General features: G+C 40.8%; 1 protein-coding gene across 1 annotated transcript in view; it reads left to right on the forward strand.

Annotated features, from left to right (window-relative positions):
- The window catches only part of Cntnap2 (contactin associated protein 2), a 1662736-nt gene that overhangs the window by 1150912 nt on the left and 494061 nt on the right, over positions 1-17763 (forward strand). Inside the window, exon 14 of the mRNA XM_052172851.1 lies at positions 8484-8640. Within this exon, the coding sequence (XP_052028811.1) occupies positions 8484-8640 (157 nt within the window). The remainder of the gene's footprint in view (positions 1-8483; positions 8641-17763) is intronic.

The following is a 17763-nucleotide window of genomic DNA, read 5'->3' on the forward strand; positions in this document are numbered from 1 at the left end:
TGTGATAGTTCTCGTTTTACTTTTATAGTCTTTAGTTTTACCAGTAAAATACATCAATTTTAATGCAAAAATCATTATTATGTAATTGAAAAATAAAAAGATAATAACTATACTATGCTGAAAATATGAATTAAATGAATTCAGCGCTAGTGCAATGATGTCATGACCACCTCTTCATGTCTGTCTTCTGCCACCCCCGTCATCCAGGATAGATTTTGGGAAAACATGACAAAAAGCATTGGCACCAACTGACCATTGTCTGAAACCTGTAAACGCATGCACTGATATAAACCTTCTTTCTTAGATATTTAGCAAGGAAAATCTGACTTATACAATATCTTAACTGGTAGACAAGTTAAGAGTGTGGTAGTAAAAGTACTTGTATCTGTTTCTTTACATACTACCCCAAGTGCCCAGGAACTGAAATCCTTAGTGTACTTTCTCCAGGACAGCATGTGGCAGACTTGTCTGAGAGCTCCCACAGGTTGTCAGTGACAGCGTTAATATTTTCCTTTGAGCTTCTTTTCATAGCCTTATCTAGGGAATCGAGATTGTTTCCTGGACTCTCTAGGATACCAAGGAAACTGGAAACCCTTGCGTACATTTCTAGATTCTCTTCCACCAGTGTTCAGAGATGGGAGGTCCTGTAGGAGATGTGACCCCTCCATGTCTTCACTGCCTACTCCTATTGCCTCTATGGCTCCATAGTACAGTTTTTAAGGTAGATATATTGTGAAAGAAATAAACTCCACGTGTCCAAGAAGACTGACCAAACCAGAAAACTCTAAAATTGGTGATGAGTTCTCACTTGCCATTCCTGAGTTCTGAAATCATTTGACCTTTAGTTCAGAGCCCTGAATTTCTTTGACTATGCACATTTCAAAGTGAATCAAGAGTATACTCCTGCCCATTCTTGGAAACTATAGCTGCCAGATTATCTGAAGAAGAAGAATCTGACTGCTAACTTGCCTCAAAATTTTCACCTTGCTCCCCAACAGGAAAGTTACTCAGGCTCTTCCATCTTTCTTCTTCTCTAGGTCAATAGCTTAGAAGGAAGATTCTCCCTGGCATCAGAATGCTCTGCAGACACAATGTATCAGTTCAAGTGTCTTTAATTAATTAGCATATCATTCGTTACTTGATTGCTGTGATGAGAGAGGAGTGGCTAGTGCTATTCATTGAGAAAGTAGGAGAGGAACAGCCAGGCAATGCAGTGCTACAAATGGAAGGGAGGCTATGAGAGACATATTAACACCTGAATTCTAACCAAGATCATGCCTGAGATGACAGACTGGTTAGTGAATGCATTTTTCCTCCCCAGCTGTGACCACTGTACTGTTTATATGTGTCTATCCCGTTACATCATGTGAAATTTGAATATATGTGATAAAAATTACTTTAAAATAGGGGTGATAGGGATTGAATCCTGCCATGTTAAGTAGAGGCCTTGAACATTTCCAGTATTCCAAAATAGATTGGCTATAAAGGAGATGCCAGCTGGGGCCACTAAATACCACAATGGTTTGGGGCCATTTGAGACTGTTCTGTTTTCTCTTGCTAAAAAGTCTCCTGTGAATCTATGCAAGATAAGTTTGCAATAGTTAAACGTTTTTATTTGGGGCTTTATGAAGCCCTGGGGTATTGTTTTCAGTATCTTCTAGAAGTAGATGAATGGAACTCATTAGATGTCCCAGTCACAAAGCTGAGTCTTGTTTGGGCCATGCCTGCATCCTAGCTAAGCAGTCTATTAAGCTACAGCACAGCCCAGTTCTCTCTCTATCCTGTAGAACACATTCTGGAAAAACCATATATGGGCTCCATTTTTTTTTAGAGTTCTCCATGCATTTGGTCTGGCACTTCTGAAACAATTTGTCATTAACAAGACCTGTAGTCTTCAAAAACAAGTGCCCTCATTTCTCTCAATTTCTAGCTTCTTCTAGCTCATAAGAAACACTTTTCTATGACACAGTTTGAAGTGGAAGTGGATCCAAACACAAGACTGATTGGACTTCATTCCATCCGTGTTTGGCTGATGCCTCACCTTAACAACCTTGAATCTGGTTAATCTAGAATGTGGCCCTTGCTGACTACAGTGACTACGTAAACAACAGTTAACTAGAATCTTTATATTCTAAGGTTATTCTAAACTCTTGGGTAATTAACTTCTTTTCTTACAATTTGATATTCTTGTCTTTTTAAAAAGTCTTTTCATTTCAATTGCTTTTAACTGTTTCCCCCCAAAGCCAGTTAACAGGTAAATAATGTTTTGTACAAAAAAAAAAAATAGCATTTCATTACCATAGCATTGGAATGAGGCAGTTCTTTGCTCAAAGAAAATTGCACCACTCTTCTCTTGCTGGATATAAAACATATACAATATTAATAATTTATTTTTGTTATTGTGATTTAATCAAATTAACCAGTGTGCAATATCCTTTTTGCCCAGGAATGTGTTTGCTTTATTGGTATTTCACTTGTTTTTGCTCGTACCAAAAGGAACGCATCTAAGTCATGTGCTTGTGCTGGACTTGATTTATTCTGCTAGGAAAGAGAGAATACAATCTTTGCATTTCCTTAACCTGAAGCATTAGTTATGCAGACAACAGTACTGTGCTTTGAGCAAAATTGGAGACAGGAAAAGAGGCTTAATAGTTAGGTCCTCTCATGCTCTCCCCTGATCATTGCATGTCACTGCTTTAGACTGAACAAAGAAAATGTCACCTTAGAATTCCTCTGTGTATCTGAGTGTCTTTCCCTGCAGTCAAATGGCGGTCTTCCCCCTTGTAAAACTGGTATATGTGGGGCAAGGGATGTCCAGTTGCTAAAGTACAAATGTGAATTTGATCTCCAGATTGAATTTCACTTAGAGAAAACAAGTTAGGCAGGATAGTAATTCCAATGCTAGGAAGCTGGGGACCTTGGGATGTGTGCTAGCTAGTCAGCATAGCTTCCATGATGAGTTCAGGGCAGTAACTGGACTTGATTATGCAAAACAAGATGTAGACACCTAAGGAATGACAACAAATGTTGACGATAGGCCATACACATGTAAGCACATCTTCAGGCACATAAAATCCACACCTACCTACAGAAACACATACACACACATATACACACACATACATACATATACACACATACACACACACACACACACACACACACACACACACAAACACACACACATGAAACTAATACAGAGCCCAGCTCTCATGAAAACCTGAGAGTTCTTGCTGTGCATCTAAACAAACCTGACAATGAAACTTCCTTTCCTCAGCATCTAGGCAGTCCCTGCAGATGCTGCCAGGGATCAGCTGGCTCTCTTCTTCCATTTTCACAGTCTCCTTCCCTTTCCAAAGTTGAGACTGAATGATATCTTGTTCATTTTCTTGACATTATTCCGATTTTCAGAAAGAATATTGATCTATAAACAGATCTGGGGGCATGTTAGCTCCTACCTCTGTCTCAATTTACAAGAACATAGTGAGGAACTTTTTCTATTGTCCACTGGAAAGAACATGCCTGAGGCTCAGGGCTTGAGGTACAGATTCTTTTGCTGAGCATTTTGGCATGGATAGAATAAGATGTTTCCTGCCCATTGGTCCACTACTACCATTCTATTTGTGTCTGGTTTATCCCTGTCGCCATACGCACATGTGCCTTTTACAAGGTCAGCCCCATACCACCTGCCTTTATATATTTTCTGCCCTTGATACAAAACCACAGCTCTCACCTAAAAGGGATTAAAAAACAGTTTATTCTGGAGCCATCGTGGTAACCATGACTTGGGAATGCTGATTTAAATTACCCCAAATTCCATGTTCCAAAGTAAATGCAGTTTTATGAAGTGTTTGTAGTTTTACAGAATCAAAGCAAATTTAAAATGGTGGTACATCAGGGGTATGCATTGGTGGTTATATCAGAGAGGCAGGTGTGTCAAGGTGAGAGGAGTTTTCCTATAGATCTATCTATACCATCTCTCTGATGGTATTCTTATCTTCTGTATTGATAGAAGCTAGTTGCTTTTAAAGCAATAGATTCTAAAAGATATTTTTTGTTTTCTTTTGTCACAAGATTTAGAACCAGTACAGAGGTGACCAAGTTATGGCTGTTCCAGAAGGCCAAAACTTAACCTAACATAAGGTAATTAGCCTGCGACATTCCAACCTCCCAGTGGCACTGAAATTCTCATAAGCCAATCAATCTCTGCAGACAGATGCCTTCAGGAGTTCTGGTGTAACAACCAGATTCAGGTTCTTTCCTGAGTTTCCCTTCCCTCCACAACATAGCCTGAGACAAACTGACCTCAACTTTCATTGGGTTGGCAAAGATTATATAGTTCCCATAAACAAAACTTTGCAAGGCTTTTTTTTTTTAACTGTGGGTGTTATGAAAAGAAAACAGTTTTATGAAGTGTTTTGGGCATAGTGTATTGTGGGTCATGGCTTTGACATTGGGAAACACCAAAAGTCAGGAACCTTTCCCCTGACCTGACAGAAAGAAAAGAGACCTTTAAGCAAAAGACTTCAAATGTGGAGTTCAAATGCAAATTCTTTCTCTTCAGAGTCATACCCACTGGAGAGGACACAGCTGTGGAGTAGCCCCTCATCTCAGAGAGCTGGCATCTTTCTCCCTTTAAAATACAGATTAAATCTCTCTCTACCTACCAGATCTAGTGCAGTTTCTTATTTTAAGATTCCATGATGGTCATAACATGGAAAACATTAAACTTTCCAAATTAAATGAAATCTGGGTACTTATATGGAATAAAATACCTGGTGGTTCCTTTTTGAGTTAGAGTATTGGTTCCTTCATTACAGGGAGCTTGACCCTGAGTTCCAAACCATTTCTTATGGCTTTAAATTTCCTGCATTCTAACAAAGCTGTTCTTGAGAAAAACTAATGTAGTATTTCACTAGGCATCACAGAAGTGTGTGCATTATTCCATCATGGTAATTTATGATATTGTTTAGATGTTGTGATTGCCCAGTTGATGGTTGAAGAAAGTAAGGCAGCCCCAGCCCTTTCTTGTGAGCACTGACAGATACAAGTGTGTACTTAGCATCCTGAAAGAATTGGGGGAGATGGATTTCAAATTATGATTGAATTTCGCTCCAAGACTTACAGATGTTAATAGATTTCCTCTTTGGCCTGCTGGCTGGTACCACCTCCATTTATTCCATCATCCCCAGTTTCCTCTAAGGCTCTTCTGTTCTCTTAGCATATCCCCAAGATTTGTCCACATTCTTACCTATTGCAGATTTTTCTTCCTTTTCAAAACTAGTGTTATTTTAGTATAGAAACAATAAAGTCAGGAAAAGACTAACAGAAAGTAAAGGCAGGCAGGAAATTGCATTGTATACAGATGCACACGCTGCATGCATCATTGCAATTGTGTCAGAACCTAAAACAGTAAAATCCCAGCATCAGAGAATGGATGTCAGTGAAAATAAGAAGAGAGGAGACAGAGCCATTGCTAATCAGTAAAGGTTTCAGTTAAACAAGGTGAATGGGTTCTAGAGCATTTGTGGACAACACCGTAGCTGTAGCTGTGATTAACACGCTGTATCAAATATTTAGACAATTTGTTAAGAAGGGAGATTCTACACAGTGCTCTCAGCACTGTAAAATGAGAGAAATAGATGTCATATTTAGCATCTTCTCAGTCTCCCCTCTCATTCTGTCTCCAGGCTTTCCTTCCTACCATTCTCTTGAACTGGATTCATTTTCTTTGCACTTCTTGCAGCCTTCTGTGGAATTCCGATGTGGTTTGAAATGCTGCTGTAGTCTTACAGATCCCACCTGAATCTCTGCCTCTCCCAATATTTTCTGGCTTGCCCTGATGGTTCCCAAAACAAGACTTTCATCCCAGGAAATGCTCTGGAGACTGGATATCTGCCTCCAATTTCCTGAAGGATGTGTCAGACTCTTCATCTTTTTTTCAAAAAATCCTTGAACTTCAAAACATTTTCCCTGTTTCCTACCCAGATAGAACATACCGGTATTCACTTAGTTACTGGTACCAGAGACCCAGAGTGAGTTCACAATATCTTTTGCACCCCCACCCAAATTGCACTAGGCCAGCTACCCCAGATTCCTTTTCTTTTCTCATTCTCCTCTCCTAGTACCACATTATTAGTTATCTTCTCCATGATAAGGGAACTTCACATCCCCCTCCCTAATTTCATCACACCAGAGCTCATCTTTTATCTTACCTAAGATTTTTAAAGCCCAAATTGAACAGAAATGATTCCCTGCTCCAAAACCTTCAGTTGCCTCCCATTATTTCAGGACAAAGTTCAGGTTTCTTAAGCTGCAGGAAAGAAGCCTTGCAAAGTAAAAACTAGTCAGCATGAAACAATTTCTCATTTGGACAAAGATCTCATTTGCTATCTAGTACTCTCCTCTCCTGCTACACTCCCAAACTAATCTCCACAGTCCTACTCTCCACCACATCCATTCTTCTGCATCTGTTTTGCATATAAAACTCACCTGCATGAATTTTAACGTCCTGTTCCCTTTGTACATAGCATTCCTTTCCACTCTTACATCTTGGCTCACTGAGATCTTGCCCACTCAACCTACAAGACACAGCTCCGAGAAAACATTCAGCATAGCCTCCTTTTCCTCACACCTGCTCCATGTTCAGAGTACTCATTCATCTGTATCCCCGACCTGCATTTCTCCCCCATTGTTCTAAAAAGGTGTCTTGCAGAGTGTGCCACATAATGGAAACACAATGGGGTTTTAATAATGAGGCAAAGAGAGGAATTAGTGAATGGAAGGGAATAGGGAATGTGGATCCAGGAGCTCCTACCAATCCCAACATCTGTAGACATGGTACTCTGGTTCTTTATGACACATGGGTAACACTTGCTTAATATATTGCTGATATCTTTTCTAATATATTATATCATATCTACATCAATTCTAATAGCTAAATGCAAGATAAATGCTGTGTAAATAGTTGTTGCACACTGTTCCTGAGAGAATTACTATGAGAGGTCTGTGTGAATTTGGTGTAGACACAAGGTTTTCTTTCCCCCAAGTGTCTTTGATTCACAGCTGTTTGATTGCATGAATATAGAAGTTGTAGATACAGAGAGCTGACTGCATAGCAGATAGTGAGTGTTGTATGATATGGTGTCAGACCTTATATATGGTGCCTTAATCTCCAGGGTAATAAAGGAAGGACTTAGCCCTTCAAGACCTAAGTTCTTCGTGAATAAAATTGGGAGGTCAAACTTAGACATGACAAACCCACTCTTAGCTCCAATCATCTCTTATCTCCATACTAGTTTCAGTGCACAAAAAAAGCAAAATCAGCTATGAAATTAGTTGTGTATTGCAGAACAGTCTGTATGCCTTCAATGCAGACTAATAGGATTCCAGTTCACTGAATTATACCTAAGACATTCTTTTTTTAATTTTTATCTATTTATTTATTTTTAATTTTTTTTTACATTTCAACTGTTATCCCTTTACCCAGCCCCCCCCCCCCGAAACCCCCTGTTCCATTCCACCTCCACCTGATTCTATGAGGGTGTTCCTCCACCCACTCACCCATTCCCACCTCTCTATCCTTGATTCCCCTACACTGGGGCATCTATTGAACCTTCACAGGACCAAGGACCTCTCCTCCCATTGATTCCTGGCAAGGCTGTCCTCTACAACATATGTAGGCAGACACATGTGTACTCTTTGGCTGGTGGCTTAGTCCCTGGGAGCTCTAGGGGGTTGTAGTTGGTTGGTATGGCTGTTTTTCCTGTGGGGTTGCAAAGCCCTTTAGTTCCTTCAGTCCTTTCTCTAACTCCTCCTTTGGGGACTCCACATTCAGTGCAATAGTTGGCTTCAAGCATCCAACTCTGTATTTGTAAGGCCTCTCAGGAGACAGCTGTATCAGGTACCTTTTAGCAAGCCTTTCTTGGCATTCACAAGAATGTCAGAGTTTGACTGTGTCTGGAATGAATGCCTAGGTAGGACAGTATCTGAATGGCTTTTCCTTCAGTCTCTGCTCTACACTTTCTCCATATTTGTGCCTGTGAGTATTTTGTCTCCCTTTCTAAGAAGGACCAAACCACCCACACTTTGGCCTTCCTTCTTCTTGAGCTTCATGTGGTCTATAAATTGTATCTTGGGTATTCAAGCTTTTGGGCTAATATCCACTTATCAGTGAATATATACCATGTGTGTTCTTTTTGATTGGGTTACCTCACTCAGGATGATATTTTCTAAGTCCATCCATTTTCCTAAGAATTTCATGAATTCATTGCTTTTAATAGCTGAGTAGTACTCCATTGTGCAAATCATTCTGTATGACTTTTTGATTAACATTTCCTATTATTAACCAATTCAACCTTAAAGATCAGCATGCCCCATTCGGTCAGAGACTGCTATAGCTCCTAGGAAGAAGGAAATGAGAGTAACATTATAATAATGCAATTCAGGCCCCTCTCTAAATATACCTCTCCCCTTTCTTGCAGATGGAAGTCCTTACACCTGGTGGGTTGGCAAAGCCAATGAGAAGCACTACTACTGGGGAGGTTCAGAGCCTGGAATTCAGAAGTGCGCCTGTGGTATTGAGCGCAACTGCACAGATCCCAAATACTACTGCAACTGTGATGCGGACTACAAACAGTGGTGAGTGCCTAGGGAGCACAGCCTCCCTGAGTCTGCAGGTCAAATGGATTAATAGAAGGGAAGTCTGGAAAAGTGCTAAAGTAAAAGATAATAGGTGAGAAGTGTGGGGAGCTAATTCAGTGGACAAACACCAGGAGCACCTTAACAATACAAATGTAGAATGAGGTCAGGGCTAAGCATTTAGAAGCTGCCTGACACATAATTGATGTGTTCATATTCTGTTCTGAGAGGAAAATAATGAGTCATGTTGGCAACACTGATTTGCATTATAACATGTGCCCTAAGAGGATGGAGGGAACAGCTAGGGCAGAATACAATGTGAGGGGAAAAGGGCTTTCAGCTCCCAGGATGTTTACTTTAGTATTCAGCCCAGAAAAAAAATAATAAGGAAAAGGAAAAGGAAGGAAAGGGAAGGATCCTTTGTTCCTGTTGCCTGCAAGTGCTTGCCTGTCCCCTCTGCCATCATACTCTGAATTGTTTATAACCCTGATACAAATCAGTTCAAGAAAGATCTATTTTGGGTTGTTTTCATCCCCCCACTGGCTTTTGTCCTGCCTCACAGTAAGGGACTAAGGCAGTGTCAGTCACAGATAAAGATAAAATCAGCAATCCTTCTCTGGGAAAAGAAGAGAGGGTCTAGAAGTTTAGCCAGAAGAGTAAAACTAGAGGAAAAAAGCCTAGTCCACCTCCTACTGGTCAGGGTCAGAGCCTCCTGTCTGTTCCTGCTTGGCATGGCTGCAGGTGCCTCAGATAACCAAATTTAGATTCACCAAGTCCACCTGGAATCACTGTCTACAAGAATGATGTACAAGATAAATTCATTCTACCTGTTACTTAATAACTAATAAGTCTTATTAGTTACTTAATAACTAATAAGAGTACAAATTGGTAGGATTTTAAAACAGAGAGTCTATAGATTTCCCAACAGTTTGATTTCTTCAAGTAAATGGGAAAAAATATATACACATATACATATACAACATATACCTATACCTATACCTAGATATAGATATAGATATAGATCCTGTTGACTTCAGTGACTTATGACTTAGAATCTATGGGTGTTACTTATATAAAACATAAGTAACTATCATTATGTTCTTTTTTGTAAGATTAATTTTTTAAATATATGTGCCTGTGTGAATGTCTGCCACTTGTGTATGGAGGCCATGGAGGCCAGAAGGGGACATCAGACCCTCTAGATCTGGAGTTCCAGACAGTTATAACCTACCCTATATGAGTGCTGGCATTTGAACCTGGGTCCTCTGCAAGAGTAGCTAGTACTCCAAACCACCAGGCAATCTCTCTAGTTTCTCATTTTGTTTCATTTGTTGTTTGTTGTGAAAGGAAATTTCTAATAGCTGACTTTTCCATTTTGTTTGAAGAATACATCTTACACACACATGCTGCACAAAGAGTAGAAGTTGAAAGTGGGGAGGGCATAGGCACTTGGGGCACTCTTTTTTTCATTCTATCTGTCCAGCGATGCGTCATATATTCAGCAAATATCAGGTGAATACTCACTCAAAGGGATTCTGCCAGGTAGTGGGGATAAAACAGCAAGTGGCAGCAACTGGAAGGAAGCTCTGCCCGACTCATTTTCACTCTTTACAGGTTATGTCTGTGTCAGTCACAGGGTTAAAAGACTCTGATTCACTTATCTCTTCTGCTCTGATTCCCTGGCCCTTCAGGAAGCAACATGGCACAGCCAGAATGCCCCTTACCATCATCACTGTTAGATTCTTCTTGCCCTACTTCATAGGAGCTGAGCAAGGAAGGGAGAGAGAAAAATATAGGGCATGCCTCCTAGTAAACCTCTTTGTTTCTAGACATCATGCTGTTCTAGATTTTCTAGGGACTGTTGACAATGAATTATGTCCTTCATCCATAGGCAACTCACAAATCAGTTATAGGAAAAGGCTTACACGTATGGTTACCAGGACCCAGTCAGTGTTTTGAGGAAAATGTAAAGGACACAACTTGTTAGTGGGACTAACTTTAACACTAACAAGTGTTAGTGCTTTTTCCTTCCTGAAGGAAGGAAGAAAGAAGTCACGAATGCTCTTGGAGAAAGTGGCATAATCAAATGGAAGGTGGGGTTTTCCTTGTTTGAGGTTCTTTCTTTTTTATGATTGCATATATGTTTTTTCTCTTTTTCTTAGATATTTTCTTTACTTATATCCTGCCCCCTCCCCCGCTCACCAACCCACCAACTCTCACTTCCCTGTCCTGGTATTCCCCTACACTGGGGCATTGAGCCTTCTCAGAACCAAGGGCCTTTCCTCCCTTTGATGTCCTTGAAAGGGGAACATAAATAAGCACAACCTGTGTGAGAACTGCCAGTGCAGTAGTACTATGATGTGACTTGAGGTTAGCCATGAAGGCTTTCATGAGGGAGTGCTGAAGGACAGAAGGAATCAGAAATATGATGTCACAAAATTTTTCAGTTTGTTTCTTTTCTATTGATGAGATACAACACCATGGCTAAGAAACCTTAAAGAAGGAAGGATTTATTTGGGCCTAACATTGCAGAGGGGTAGGAGGTGATCACCATGGTAACAGCAGGCAGGCCTAGCTGCTGGAATAGCAGGCTAAGAGTTTGCATCTTGAGCATCAAGTACAGCATGAGGCAGCAAGAAGGAAATGTAAAATGTAAGGCACATAGTGGTGTACCTTTCCTGCAAGGCCATACTCCTAAGCCTCCTTAAACAACTCCAGCAATTAGGATCCAAGTATGCAAATATCAAAGATGATAGAGTACATTCTCATTCACACCACCACAGTACTAGAAAATCATCTACAGCTCAAGTCATAGATTGGAGGGGCCATTAAGAATGACAGATGTGCATGAGAATCTTGTGAGTCAGTAGCTACCAGACCTAGAGAAGAAAAAGAAAAAGAAGTCAATTCAGGCTTGAATATATATTTTTATTAATAAAATATTCCATGACTTAAGAGATAAGGATTTCAGCTTGTCCCATTAATTCACTAGATAAAGAATACCTGTGTGGATGCTTTCAATGTTTGTAGTGAGTACAGGTGTTTCTGGATTCTTCTTTCAAAATAGTCAGGAGCAGTAGAGAGAACTTAGCTTGAAGCTAGGCTATTTCACATCCAATTTTACCATTTTAAATCATTAGTATACTAATACTGAATTAAATATATTAAATATAATATGGAAAAATAAACATCTAGTAGGCTGTGTAGTATAATATACAGTCATTTGGCATTCTATAGATTGTAGTAGGAAATGTGAAGATGTATGTTCAAGTGTGTATGTACATATATGTGCTGTATATGTTATGTGTGTGCAAGTATACATGTGTGTAAGTCAGGGTGTACATGAGTGTGGGCATGTGGAGGTCAGAGGAGAACCTTGGGTGTCATGTATCACAATTCACCTTATTTTGAGACACTATCTTCCATGGCCTAGAGCGAGTCAATGGAGCTAGGCTACCTGGCCATATCCACCTCTCTGCCTCATCCCTGTTAATATTATAACCATGGATCACCACTCTCAGCTCTGGCTTTTCTCTAATGATTTTTGGCTATCAAACCCAGGTCCCTACACTTGCTAAAAGCATTTTAATCACTTTACTAACTGTTCCATCTCTGCAGCCCATATGAAATTCTTTTATGTGGTTTATGTTGCATTTCCCAGTGGATCTACCTGAATAATCAGAAATTAACCAAACCTGGAAATGATTCCTTCATGCTCTTGCCTGACTCTGCAAGATTCCCTTCCTCTCTCTGCAAGTGTTATGGACAATAAGGAATTATTGAAGGGTGTCTTGTTTCAGTCCCCTGCCTTGCACCCCCCAAAATGGCATGAGAAGCAGACTGTTCTGCAGAATGCACCCAGCCTTTGTTTCCTTCCTGCTCTATTGAACATGAACAAGAAAGGCTTTTTCAAGGGTAAAACATTGCAATCCATGTGTTCTTCGACATTGTCTGGGAACCCATTTCCCCCTCCACCTCATAACAGGCAGGAAAGTTGACTTTGGATGCCACTGCCTCCATGACTAGGAGATGTGAATGAAGAAAGGTAGCCAGGTGACCCTCAGTGCCCTCCAGTGATTACTGCTGTTACTTCTGCTGAGATTCAGGGAAAGGAAAAACAAGTATGTACCTACAAGTGCAATTCATATGGGAAATCACTTTGAATGTGCTGTAAGGTAAGAATAATGCCGTGATGGCCTCTATTTCAGACTGCTTTCAGCCCAAAAAGGGAATTATTTCTTCCCATGGGCTTATTTCAATAGCAAAGACTTGTTTCATCAGTGGAGTGAGACTCAAATGAGTGCAAAGTCCTCCTTTGTCATTCCACACTCTAAGGCCCAGCTTAGGACATTTAATTTTTAAAGCTGCTGCCTCTGCTGCTGCTGCCTCTGCTGCTGCTGCCTCTGCTGCTGCTGCTGCTGCTGCTGCTGCTGCTGCTGCTGCTGCTGCTGCTGCTGCTGCTGCTGCTGGTGGTGGTGGTGTGTACGTGATTTATGTGTAATGATATGCAGAAGGACACACCAAGGTCAAGATGACTTTATAGAGTTTGTCTCTCTTGCCACCTTTATTTGGATTCCAAAGATTCAAGTCGGATTCTCAGATATATGCGACAAGCACAGGAACCATCTCACTGGACCCTGACTTAAGTTTTATTATCAGTAAAATGGAATCCAATGATACTCTCCAAACCACATGAAGGTCACAAAGTGTGTTTATGAGTGCATTCTTAAAACTATAGTGGGATATTTTATTTGTATTATTACTTAAATACCAGAATAGCCCCTGCTAAAATCATCACAAATATCTGAAACTGCGGATGCTTAATTTAGGAAACAGAACAAACAAACAAAGCCCCACAGACTATAATGAGCCAAGAAAAGGCTAACACCCCATTTCATGTTCCCAGGTTAGAGCTTTCACACAACACCGTGAAGATATTCCCATTGCTTTTATCTTTTGGACAATTTGTAAGTGCTGTGGCTTTAGCCAGCTATTGGAAATTTTTAAATTCTAAGTTTAAACCACAGAGCACATGTTAAATGGCTAACACTAAAACTTAGACTGAACGTTTACTCTTATCCAGTAGAATAAAATGCATACAAATGGAGCTGAGATAAATGAGATCGTAGCTCAGAGCAGGATAGGTCTCACAACAAAGCAACCATGGCCGGGGAGTCCCATAACTATCCCCGTAATTGCCTGATTATCTATGCTGTGAGAAGTTTTGCACAGTTATTTCTGGGACTGGAAGTGATTTAACATTTATGATTTATTATTCACAGCAATAGTCAATATCCCCACCCACCATGCCAGAATCCTAATTAAGCGGGCATGGGTCTCAGCTAAGTAGCCACTGCTGGGTAATTCCTGGTCTCATGCAGCCTGACACAATAAGCAAGATCATCACCTCTAAAATTAACCATTCTGAAATAGAATTATGGGTGAAGGAGCATCATGTGCTGCTTGAGGACCCTTGTCTCATTCTGTGGCTCTTGTAGAATTTCTGCAGAATTATATCCTGGCCAAGATGATATAGGCATGGTGGGATGGAAGTGGAGTGAAAAACCATTAGGCCAGGCTTTGTGTAACAATTAGCAAGCAGTTCCCACCCCCACATTAGGAAGGCTGATCAGATGCTAACCACTTGGATCCTGTTCCATTCTTTCTGAAGGAATCTGCTTGTTTATCAGGATTTTGCTTTCTGGAAATAATCCATCTCCAGCTTTAACCAGTCAGGAGTTGGTCCAAGGGCCTCTCTCCTGTTTCAAAGCCAGCAAATTGCTTTCCATTGTCCCAACTTCCTAACTACAAACTAATTACTAAGTGTCTTGAATATTTCAAAAAGTGTTCATTATACATTTTCATTGTTTATAAATGATTTCATCTAATCCTTTTTGCTGACATTTTCCTACAAAGTTTTCAAATGGCTTCTACATGAACTGAAATATTTATGAGTTTAGCTTCATCTATCTCATTGATCAGATGATGCTACTAGAATCATCCCTTGCTTGTCAGACATAATTCCAGTGACTGAAATGTATCCTGTCATTTAAACCTCACATTTATCCTAGGATAGAGGGTTATCACGTCATCATATGGGTGAGAAAATTAAGTCTCAGAGAGGTTAATTTATCCTATCTGTAAGAGAGCTTCCTGGTTGGGTTAACTGAGCTGAGAAGAGCCAACCTAATTGTTCTTGACAGTATTCCATGGGCTGGATTCCTAGACCGAATTAAAAAAAAAAAAGTGGGCAGAGCACCAGCAACACTGACTCTCTGCTTCCTGACTGTTGGTGCAGTGTAACTGCCTCACACTCCTACTGCCATTTCCTCGCCATGGTGGATTGTACCTTCCAACTGAACCAATAGCAACCCTTCCTTCCTTAAGTTGCCATTTTTAAATGTATATGGATGTTTTGTTTACAAGTATGTGTAGCAGATGCATGCCTGATGCCTACAGAAGCTAGAAGAGGGTGTGGGATCACCATGAGTAATGGAAATTGAACCTATGTCCTCAGGAGGAGTAGCAAGTGCTTTCAGCTGCTTGACCACCTCCCTGGCCCATCTTAGGTTGCTTTCGGCGGACACTTTATGCTAGCAATAAAAAAAAAATGACAAATACAATGGAGTAGAAAAAGAAATTTCAAGGAAAAGATACCTGTGAACATGAAGGCCCTTCAACCTCTTATTAGAAAATTCTCAGCACTAGTCTGCTGTAATTGAAGTTACTTTACAAGAAGCTCATGTTAAGAGGCATCTATATACCAAGCACGTGTGTGTTTCTATGTTCACAAACAGCCAGTTGCCTTGAGGTCTTCAGGAGTGACTTGCCCAACACCTTCTGTTCTGGTCTCAGGTACCAGCCATGTTCTGATTCTGCTGCTGATCCTCCTTTGCAAGACCATTGTTCTGTTGTCCCTCCCCTGACCTTTCAGTCTATAGCCATCACAGATGCTCTTATAGATCAGAACAGGTTCCTTACTCATCCACTTTCTGTAGGCGGCAGTCTCACTGTAGAATCTGTGCATCCATGAGCAGTCCAACAGACAGATAGACAGAAAATATCCCTGACTCCTGAAAAAAAAATATGCCTTATCTAATTGATGGTACCAACACTGGTTTCCTTTAAGAAGAATTTCTAAACCTCTGTCACAGTTAGCTGTCCCTCTCATCTGACCACCACTGGGGTGATACCCATAGACCCAGTCTATGATTGGGTCTTTCAGGTCAAAGTTTCAGCCTTTGGTAACGCCTCTGCAACCAGAATGCCCCAATGTGCGCATGACTAATATGAGTCTGTTTTTATTTCATTGCTTCTCCTTATTAGGAGAGAGAAGAACAACTCATCTGCTAGTTGTTTAGGGGAAGACCTGGGTAAAAATGGAGCCCCATCTCTATAAATAAAGATGACTTCTTAGAGACAGGACAGTTTAAATATAATTCAGGTAGAAAAGAAGTATCCTCTAATATCACTCACACAAGGCTCCACCATATCTACATCAGTACACTGAAGGCACACTTCACAGGGAATGTGAAGCTTTGTGTTCTGACCCCAAATCTAAGAGCAGTTTGGAAATCTAAGATCTGCCTGAAGTATCTAGAAACATAAAGCCACAAAAGTCATTTCCTATAATTTAGAAACTCTTAGAACCACCAGCCTGTCCCATTGCTCCCTGCCAAAACAAGTACAGCTCTAATGCCCTTGGATTTTAAGATACAACAACCCATTTCATACAGAAAAGAAGCCAGGTGAAAGAAACCCAGACAGATGTTTGTAGAGGACTTGCCCTTTGATAGAGAAAAATGGACAGAATCATAGAGAATCCTATTACAAAATAAAAATTCTTTCAGAGAAATGGAAGGTTGTTCTGGAAATGTACAATCTCCCAAAACTACCAAGAACCAGGAGCCAAGCATTCAAATACAGGAACCTAGGAGGACTTTACATATCCTAACGACAACAAACTGCAACAGTGCCTTGCAGCATAATATCCCTCAAAAATCTAAAGTCCTTTTAGAAAGACACAAGCTTCTCAGTGTGTGTGTCTAGGTTAGAAGCCCCAGAGTAAAACTCCTACACTCTCATTAAGGATTCACACTGGGATGTAGATGGTACCAGACTGCCTCACCTAAGCAAGAGTAGGATGCTACAGCTCTGTTTCCCTCAAGCCTCTGTGCTTCCCTCAGCCCTGAGTTAGAGCATCCCTTAACTATAGAGATTGGAAATAACTCCCCAGTTTCTAGAAGAAGCAGAAAAGATGATATATAGTGCACTGTCTTGGGCATATGCTTGTACTGCATAGAACCGTCATAATACCTCATGGACTGTACTGACAGGAAGGTAACTGCACCCCAAAAAGATGTCAGTGAAGTGTCAATATGGCTTGACCACAGCCCAAAGTAATATTGATGACAGGAGAGGGAGAGAGAGAGAGAGAGAGAGAGAGAGAGAGAGAGAGAGAGAGAGAGAGAGAGAGAGGATATGAATTAGGCATACATCTGTCAGCTTCTCAGAGGCTGCAGGTTCTGGAAATAAATGGAGCCTAGTAACCAAATGTTAAATGGACTGGAGTACAATAGATGATGTGTCCATTTCAAGAGAAACAGAAGGATGAACCAAGAAAACATTCAGAGGACAAACTTTATTTCCTTCTCTTAGTCTGCTCCATGAGATCTGTTATATGGTCCAAGAAACAAAATACATTTACCACCCCCACACCCCATCAATCACACCAGAGGACAAAATTAAAAAGCATGTTGAAACTAGAACAATAGGTCAGTTGGGAAAGTGCTTAGTTTGCAAATATGAGGGCCTGAGTTCAGTCCCTAGAACCTGTGTAGTGGTAGAAAAGAAAGGGGGTGGGAAGAAGGAGGGGAAGGATGAGGAAGAGCCAGAGGAGGAGCAGAAGCAGGAACATGCGGAGGACTAAGAGGAGGAGAAGGCAGCAGCAGTGTCAGAAGCAGCAGCAGCAGCAGCAGCAGCAGCAGCAGCAGAAGCAGCAGAGGCAGCAGAGGCAGCAGCGGCAGCGGCAGCGGCAGTGGCAGCAACTATGTGTGGTGGCACTTAGATTTCCAGAGCTGCAGATTCATGAGGCTTTCTGGCCAGCCAGGCTAGTCTACACAG

Source organism: Apodemus sylvaticus, chromosome 2, assembly GCF_947179515.1.
Source record: "Apodemus sylvaticus chromosome 2, mApoSyl1.1, whole genome shotgun sequence".
In the NCBI taxonomy this organism is placed as follows: Eukaryota; Metazoa; Chordata; class Mammalia; order Rodentia; family Muridae; genus Apodemus; species Apodemus sylvaticus.